This window comes from Corvus brachyrhynchos, unplaced genomic scaffold (genome assembly GCF_000691975.1).
Source record: "Corvus brachyrhynchos isolate BGI_N302 unplaced genomic scaffold, ASM69197v1 scaffold861, whole genome shotgun sequence".
Classification (NCBI taxonomy): Eukaryota; Metazoa; Chordata; class Aves; order Passeriformes; family Corvidae; genus Corvus; species Corvus brachyrhynchos.
In genome coordinates this window covers 13,679-22,547 of record NW_008235995.1, presented here as the reverse complement: position 1 = coordinate 22,547, position 8,869 = coordinate 13,679, and the positions used below count along the sequence as shown (strand labels likewise).

At 48.1% G+C, this 8,869-nt stretch overlaps 2 protein-coding genes across 2 annotated transcripts; both read right to left on the bottom strand.

Annotated features, from left to right (window-relative positions):
* Window positions 1-1,367: 1,367 nt before the first annotated feature.
* Window positions 1,368-5,933, bottom strand: LOC103613996 (olfactory receptor 6F1). The gene is made up of 2 exons (XM_008631867.2): window positions 5,480-5,933; window positions 1,368-4,213 (listed from the first exon to the last, which is right to left on the bottom strand). Exons 1-2 carry the CDS (start codon window positions 5,567-5,569, stop codon window positions 3,269-3,271), a joined length of 1,035 nt encoding a protein of 344 aa, XP_008630089.2. The 5' UTR covers window positions 5,570-5,933; the 3' UTR covers window positions 1,368-3,268.
* A 1,920-nt stretch (window positions 5,934-7,853) lies between these two features.
* Window positions 7,854-8,640, bottom strand: LOC103613956 (feather keratin Cos1-2). The gene is made up of 2 exons (XM_008631825.2): window positions 8,551-8,640; window positions 7,854-8,203 (listed from the first exon to the last, which is right to left on the bottom strand). Exon 2 carries the CDS (start codon window positions 8,180-8,182, stop codon window positions 7,937-7,939), a length of 246 nt encoding a protein of 81 aa, XP_008630047.2. The 5' UTR covers window positions 8,183-8,203; window positions 8,551-8,640; the 3' UTR covers window positions 7,854-7,936.
* Between the last annotated feature and the right edge of the window lie 229 nt (window positions 8,641-8,869).

The window sequence follows — 8,869 nt, the reverse complement described above, 5'->3', positions numbered from 1 at the left end:
CTTTCCCTTCCTATGGTCACTTCTTCCTTCCCTGTGTCCACGGACTGTGCAAGTAATTTTGGCCCCAACCTGCCTAACTCTGCTATCAGGGAAAAATTCTAGCTTGTTTTAACCTATCCCCTCTTTGTGCAGCAGTAAAAATGTCATGGGCTTGTCTGGCTCCTTGTCCTTCCTCACAATGCTCCAACCCTGATGCAGTTGTCTCCAGGTGTCCTCAGCAGAGTCCAAAGTGTGTTTTGTTCTTACAACCTTGACTTCTACAGGGTAAGAGAGGGGGGCCCATGCAATCCTCATGAAGCTCAAGAAGGCCAAGTGTAAGGTCCTGAATGTGGGTTGGGTCACTCCCAAGGATGGACACAGACTGGGTACTGAGTAGACTGAGGTCAGCCCAGCCAAGAAGAACTTGGGTGTACTGGTGAATGAGAGGCTGGACATGACCTGCAATGTGCACATGCAGCCCTGGAAGCCAATTGTATCCCAGAATTGTATTGCATCAAAAGAAGAGTGACTACCAGGTCTAGGGAGATGGTTCTCCCCCACTACTCTGCTCTTGTGAGACCCCAGCTGGAGTGCTGTGTCCAGTTCTGGGGCCCCCAACATAAGAGGGATGTGAAGGTGCTGAAGCCAGAGGAGGCCACAAAGATGCTCAGAGGGCTGCAGCCCCTCTGCTATGGAAAAAGGGCTGGGAGAGATGGATGTGTTTAGCCTGGAGATGGTCCTGGGGATACCTTAAATCACATTCCAGGGCCCAAAGAGGATCCAAGAGAGACGAAGAGGGACTTTTTAGAAGGGCATGGAGTGACAAGACAAGGGGAATGGCTTCCCACTGAAACAGGATTGATTCATACCAGTTACTAAGAAAAAATTCTTTCCTCTGAGGGTGGTGAGGCCATGGCACAGGTTGTCCAGAAAAGCTCTGGCTGCCCCATCCCTGGAAGTGAGGGCTGTGCTGCTGTGAAGCACATACTCTTGCAACTTTTACAGTTGCTTCTAAATCCAGGGATTTTGACAATGAAAACTGTTCAAGAAACCTGACTTGGGGCAGATCTATTGGAGGCTACACCATAAACAAGCCAAACCATCCTTGTCAATGCCCTCTGCTTAAAATAACACTGGGATTCTCAGAGCAAATAGCCTACCGGCTCTTCTTCCTGTTCCTACTCTCTGTGGACCTCCACTGATGGCCACAGCTGGAGAATGAGGCCTTTGGTAGGAGGCACAACTGCTCTTATGGTTTTGCCATTGTGGTCACAGTAGCCCAAGATGGGAAGGGCCCTTCCTTACCCTGCATCAGCAAGTGGAAAACAGCCATCAGCCAGACTCTGGACAAGATTCTTCCTGCACTCATCCACTGCCAGAGAGTTGTACCACTCCTTTTCATAGCTCTCCTTCTTTTCAGGGAAACCACCCGTGCTGGAGGGAGCTCCTGTGTTCCCAAGTCCATGCCAGTTTCTCTGTCCAACAGCTGGTAATGATCTCAGTGATCAAGAGATCTCAGTGATCTCCTTTCCTCCCATGAGCTAAAGGAGGGGTTCTGGGGACCTATTTTCAGGCAATCCTACTACAGCACTGCTTATGGAAACTCAGCTCAAGGGTGCTGAGTTTCCAGATGGATCCTACCCTTTGAATTGGAGTCTGTTGCTCATGAAGTATCATCCCCTTTGCCTGAGAAATCTCAGGGTACTCATTTGTTTTCCTGCTGCTGTTCCTCTCTCAGATAGCCTGCATCTCCCAAGTGACCTGGGTCTGCTCTGACAGCCCTGTGTGAGGCTTTGCATGCCCCTGTTTATCTCAGAGGGCTTCAAGCAGTGTTGACGAGGAATTCACAGCGGCTCTCAGTGTCCTGCACTCTGCCGTGTCTTGGATTTCTTGGACATGTCAGGTCATGCTTTTTGTTGCTTTCCAGGACTGTAGTGGGCTTCAACACTCCAAATACACAATTCTCTCTGAAATGCATCATTCCTAGGCAGAAATGACAAGCAGTGATGTCTGTCTGAGGATAAATCCAGTCTTGGGCTCTTTCTGCTGTCCCAGCCATTTTCCCAAATGCCACTGAAAAAGAGCACAGCCGACAAAGGGTGGGAATCAGCCTGTCCTTGGGCAAAGGTGCCTGGGCCTGGATACAGGTCTAAGTGCCAAGTGCCCAGGTGGATGCAGGAGGTTTGTAAATCTCCTCCAGAAGTGCCATTGCTTCTAGAAGGGAGGAGTAGATGTTCAGTTCAGACTCAATCATCTTCCTCAGAGAGCTCTACGCTCAGGTGAAATTAATTCCACACTCTCCATAAAGGTGTGTATACCATGTTGATGCCTCCTCATTATGAAGTGGCTACATGGACTATCTTCACTGTCAGTGTGCAAAAAGAAAAGCTTTGAGAATGTGATTAATCTGTTCTGAAATGAAAATTGGGAGGGGAAAAGCAAGTGCTGTTTGGAAGCACTAATACCCTCCCAATGAGTATAAAGAGAGACTTGCTTCCCAGCCAGCCTTCCACAGCTCTGCACTTTGAGTGCTTTGCCAATCACATTAAAGTTTTTCCACAACAAAGCCCAAAATGGGTGGAATAATGTACTGCTAAAAATGATGTGGAGTTTTAGATGTGGAAATGCCCAGACACATCTAGTATGAAACACACCATTTTGCATAATTTTAATTAAAAATAAGAGAGTAGATTCAGATACTAAGGCAAGGAAGGAAGAGGAATTATGCAAATTTTGTTTGCATTCTTATGCTAGGAATAATGGCTATAGGTAGAGATATAAGACATTGCCAAATTTTATCCTGAATTAGGGTATGATTTGATGAAATAGCTACAAGAATGTGGCACATCAGGCTAAATGGAGCAACATGTCTGTTTCCTAAAGCAATGTTTCCTGAAGTTGCTGGGATTTCTTTAGGAGGTTCAGACGAACCCTGACAGAATGAAGCACTTGGCAAACTGGGGTAGAAACCTGTGGGAGTACCACTCCTCCAGCTCTGTTACAGAGCCATTTATGGATGGGGTTTGTGACCCTTTCCAAGCACAGCACTTTAGAGGACTAGGAGGCATTCTGAATTCACCAGGAATGAACAGAGGGTGATGGGAGCAGCAGAACTGAGGCTCAGCCCAGCCAGAGATGGCTGTAAGCTGATATGAGCTCATTGGGGAACTGGTGGCTTCTCACTGCCTGCGATGCCCACACAGACCTCCATATCAGTGGGGATTTTCTGCAGGGCAGAAGTCATGGGAGGGAGGGGATGAATCTGTTTGTTCAACTTTGAAAATTCACTTCACTTCTTCTGGAAAGCCCGTCCCAGAGCGAGCTTCACCTCTTTGTTTCTGAGTGTGTAAATGAAGGGGTTTAAGAAAGGAGTTACCACTGTGTTAAAGGTATTCACAATTTTGTTCAGATCCAGGGAGTTCTGGGCCGATGGCTTGACATACAGGAACATGGTGGAGCCGTACCAGATTGTGACAACACTGAGATGGGCAGAGCAGGTGGAAAAGGCCTTTTTCCGGCCATGGACTGACTGAATCCTCAGGATGGAGGAGATGATGTACATGTAGGAGACCAGGGTGACCACACAGGAGGACACCACAACAATTATGGAGATGAGGAAGGTTGCCAGCTCCACAGGCCATGTATCACTGCAGGAGAGGGCAAGGCAGGAATCTATATCACAGAGAAAATGATTGATGACATCTGGCCCACAGAAAGTCAGCCTGGATGTCAGAAAGGCCAGCAGGGAGATGGACAAAAAGCCTCCCAGCCAGGAGCTGAGTGCCAGCCGAAGAGAGAGGACACTGTTCATGAGGGAGTTGTACCTCAGGGGGTAGCATATGGCTAAGTAGCGGTCATAGGCCATGACAGACAGGAGAAAACACTCAGTGGAGCCTAGAGAGAGAAGAAAGAACAACTGGAGGATGCAGACACTGAAGGAGATGGTCTGGCTAGTCCCCAGCATGACCCCTATGGCTTTGGGAACAACACCTGTAGTGTACCAGATCTCCAGAAAGGAGAGATTACAGAGGAAAAAGTACATTGGGGTGTGTAGGTTGCTGCTTTTCCACACAAGGGCTATGATGGATGCATTGCCTATTACTGTCAGGGTGTACATCAGTGCAAACACTACCACAAGGGAAACTCGGGATTGCCATGTGCCTGGGAAGCCAAGAAGGATGAATTCTTCCACACTTGTCCCATTTGCCATGTCCTTCCAAATGTTGAGGTCCATCTGCAGAGAAAGAAAAGCTTCTGTGAGAGTTTGCATGCCTGTGCTGGTCCTTCAGATGCTACAAGTAGCGAAAAAAAATCACCATCCCTGAAAATGCAGTTGGTTCACAACATGGGAAAATGGCATTAATCCTAAATTAAAATTGTCTGAGAAATCCTTCCCGGATAAAACATGTTTAGACAACTAGATCTAACCCTGAAAATCAGGCCAAACCCAACAAATGAATATTTGGAGAATTATTTATCAGATTATGCACCTCCTTTAAAAATGGGGAATGTAGTCACTTCTGTGAGATGAAAATCCCACTTAGGAAACTATGGACAACAGGCTGAGGCACTCCAGCTATGGGAAAAGCTGTTAGAAATACGAAGGGAATAACATAACCTGTACTCTCCAAGGCAGGCAATACTGAGGTGTGATATCAGCAAATGCAACTGAGGAATACAAATACCGTCAGGTTAATGTGGCACTGCAAGAGATTTTTCCCACCTCTTCTAGGTCAGCTTATTACAAGGGATTGAGACTGAGCTGCAGCTCACAGGGAAGCAGGTTAGTATGTCACTACTCAAGGTCTCCTATATTTGCTTTCTTTCAAGTCTCAGAACAGGAAGCTTTTGCAAATACCTCCATTTCCTGCATTGATGTCTGCTTCTCAGCATAGCTACTAGGAGTACGATTCACCTCTTTGCAATTTTGCCTTCTCAGAGTCAGGGGAAGGATTTCTGCTGACCAAGCTGAAATATCTACTGTGAAATACTCCTATCTCAGCTCCTCAGCTTACCCCCCTTCTTTCTTCACAGATAGAGAAAAAGCATGAGGGCGACATGGCTCATTTTGTCTTATATACATGGCCAAAAGCCCTCTAGAAGTGCCAGGTTGTTTCTGAGGTCTAAGGCAGGAATCTAGTGAGCACGTTAGATGGATGTCAGACATCCCAACTTAGGCAGAGATATTTAGCCTCAGTGACTGAAGGCAAAATCCTCTGAGTTCTATCCTATTAAAGGTAGCTGTGCTGAACTGTTCCTGTAGGCAAGGGAGGATTCTTGATCAGTTCTCTAAGGAGAACATATCTTCAGGTGGATGTGGAAGACAGATGGACTAAATCACCATCTGAATCATCTCTTTTTTTCCTATCTTCCTCCACAGCAATATATACCAGAAAATTCATGTACTTAAAGAGTAAAGAAATCTCCCTTAAATAAGCTCTCCTTAAACATGCAAGGCATCGGAAGTCTGTGCTATATGTCTTGGGCAGGCTTCACTCACCAGATTTGCCAGTGGAAATGATCCAAATGACATTTTTTCATGCACCATCTTCCCGAGGAAGCCATGGTCCCCTTGGCTAATGGAGAACATTAGAAAGAGGTAGATTTTTTGGGGGGGAACTCTGGATTCAGATGAAGGTGTGTGGATGAGCAGCTCTCCCCTTGCCGACTCACTTCAAGCTGATGGCAACTGCCTGACCTTGTTTCCTCTCCATCCAGTAGGATCTGACAGCTTGCAGCCCTGATCTTTTCCCTCTCGCAGCCACGGCTGTAATTCCACTAAAGGGAGCTTTGTGTGCACGCACACAAAGTGTAAACTCTCTTCAGTTTAGCTTCATATAGCGAGATCATACACCAGAGAGTCGCCAGCATCATTAGCATAAGAACATCCCTACACCCACCTCATTAACACAATGAAGCTCCAGCTGGCCACACCTAGGAGACTGTTTTCTGTTTTCCCTCTGGTGTGCCTCAGGGAGTTTGACCTCTGGGAGGTCTTATGGGCTTGTCAGAGATGGATAGTACTCTCTCTTCACACAGGGCAATTAAAGAACAGCAATGCAATTCCCTAAGTGGCTGCTAGGCTGGGTGTTTGCCTCCTGCCTGCAGCTGTGGTATGAGAACCTTGTCAGGAACTCAGCTGACATGGAGATGTCTGAAATAGTCATGTTCCAAGTATTTGGTGCTGGATACCAAGATGGCTGTGAAACCTCCAAGGTGGGGAGTAACTAAAGGCAACTATGGGCACATGAATACAGATACTGTAAGGTAAGGAGTTCACCTACCTCATTTCAGAGCCTCTTAATGCAGTTAAGGCCTCTGTCTTCAGGCTTAGCTGAAGAACTAAGTAAAGATCTAAGTTCAAAATCAGACGAGACGAGACATTAGTAGAGGAAAATTGATTTCCCCTGACTCCAGAGAAGGTGTCTCCAATTGAAGTACTCATCTTTGCTCCATTTATCATCAGCTGAGAGAAACAGGCACTCTCAAGCCTTAGTTCAACTCTTATAAAAAAAGCTGTCTCTCACAGATCAGGCAATCCAGGCCTGACAAATACCTATTTTTCTTCTGTTGACACTCAAGATAAACTAGAGAGCTGGCTTAGACCACACACATACAAAAATACACACACTTCTCGTCCTCTAGGCATCTTGAGTTAGATTCACCTCCAGAGAGAGTCTGTCTGCACTGTCCAGAATCACCACACAGGTGTTGGACTTGACAGACATTTTCTGCAAGTCCTGTGTCCCAGGCTTCAGTGTGGTTGAGAGAAAACTGACCTGTACTTGGTGTGAGGCTGACATGCAGCTAATGGGAGTAAAGTTCTCAGCTTGAGCCTGTTTTCTGGCCATGAAACCATCTCCCCACTATCTAGCTGTCCTATCCTATGGACATGGATGTGGGGTTTAGCTATGGGATGGAGGTGTTGGAGCCTGTGTGTTCACTTGTGATCACTTAATGAAGCAAGCGATAAGCACGTGACCAGGTATGCAGGCCCTGCTGTGAGCTCCCTCCCTAGCTGGGGAGTTCAGAGGCCGCCACTGGTCAGCTGCAGGATCTGTGTCTCCAGAAAGATGGTTTGTGCCATTTCCCGTGCACATCTGCTTTGGGATGGGATAAGTCCCCTGGGTGACCTGATGTCCCATCACTGACTGTGGAAAGAGTCTACAGAGTCTGTTAAATCTGGTCCTGAAGATGGGTTGTGTTCCCCATCTGCAGGACGTGCTCTGAGACCAAGGAGTCATATCTGAGCAGAAATGTTGGAAGGCTGAGCCTGATCCCTGCTGTCTGTGGAGAAGTCAGGGATGTCTTCCTTAGCTCCAGTGGACAGTGCCTGAAAGGGCCCCACTGCTGTGTATCCCACCCTCCCCTTCCTCTGGGAATAATCAATGGTCCACTTGTGTCCCCACCTTTTCCTCCACCACCCATAGCAATGCCTTTTGGTTTCAGCAACTCGAGACAAGGACACCAAAAAAGGATTACATGGAGGCTGAGGGTGAGATGCAGAAAGTTTTATTGTCTTTGAAGTGGGAAATGAGTTCCCTTGTAGAGGAGGCTGCTGGTGGTGGTGGGAGCCCACATGCACCTGCCGGTAGTCTCTGCCCATCACCGATACTGGAGATCCCACGGGGCATCCATCTGCCTGCCCCACAGTGGGCAGCAGTTAGCAGATCCCCCAGAGAGGCTTACAGTCCAAAAGTATGGAAGACAAGAGAGAGGTGGGAGAGAGACTATGACAGGGAAGTCAAACACTGGCCATGGTTTCAGAGAACCCCACCTGCCCTCCTTTGGAAGGCCAGCATTGGTTGCTCAGCATCTCTGAATTCAATGGCCAGGAGCTCTGTCCTCAGTCCAGCATCAGCTGCTGGATTCCTGGGGGTCCTTGTGAGGGCTGCACCAGTGGCTTTAGCATGGAGGACACCTTCTGCCACCATAGCGGTTGGTGATGCAGGAGAGGTCAAAAGTTGATGGGAACTCCTTCAGAGCTGAGGATGCTGCCAACAGCAGCAGAGGTGGAGGATCCCACCACGGTGTTCTGTGGGAAGGAGCTGAGGATGGGCCCAGGCAGAGTCACCACCACTGCGGAGGGCTGGATGGCCACAGTGGAGTCCTGGCACTGCCTGACACAGCACTCATTGCAGCTGTTGGCCAGCGGGGTGGGGCCACAGGGCTGGCAGGGCCGGCACGGGGTGTAGCAGGACATGTCTTGGGGCTGGAGATGCACCTGAGAGAGAGGGCAGGGAGGAAGCAGAGCACAGGCATATGTGAGGAGGCATCGGCTATGAGTCCATCATCCCACTGCAAGAATTTCAATGGTACCTGCTACGCCAGAAGGGAGAAACTAGGCAGTGAGAGAAAGGGGTTTTCAGCCTCATCCTGACACAGTACTGCAAAGTTTCACCTTATTTCTTCAATAAAGAGCTCCCTCAGCCAAATCCTTGACACTCTCTAAGTCAGACCTTAGCTCTTCTCTGACCCCTCAGCACCAGCAGCACTAAGACCTCTCACAGGCTATAGGAACACGTATCTGCTTCACCAGAAAAGGACAGAGGAAAAGAGCTTCAGACTCACCTGGATCCCAAGGAGAAGGAGGCAGGAGAAGTGGATGAGAGAGCATGAAGTTGGGCTGCCTTTTATGGTGGCTCTGAGTTGCTCCAGGCCCAGAGGTGGCTTCTATGAAAGCGGTAATTTCCTAAGGTCCTCATAATGTATGGAAAACATGCCAGCTAATGACATGGGCTGGGTGCTTGTTTTCCGTGTTGCCACCTTTTCATTTCCTAGCTTATGTCATACACATTTCTTCATGGAGGCTTCTTCTAAGTGCTGGGATTGAGATGCCTCAGGATTTCCAGGGCAGGAATGTGTCAGTGTCTGCAGAATCCTCAGCTCA

Coding starts and splice junctions, on each gene's coding strand:
- LOC103613956 (XM_008631825.2), bottom strand. CDS start 8,182: ATGTCCTGCTACACCCCGTGCCGGCCCTGCCAGCCCTGTGGCCCCACC.
- LOC103613996 (XM_008631867.2), bottom strand. CDS start 5,569: ATGTTCTCCATTAGCCAAGGGGACCATGGCTTCCTCGGGAAGATGGTG. Junction 4,214..5,479: donor CATTTCCACTGGCAAATCTG/GTGAGTGAAGCC, acceptor CTTTCTCTGCAG/ATGGACCTCAACATTTGGAA.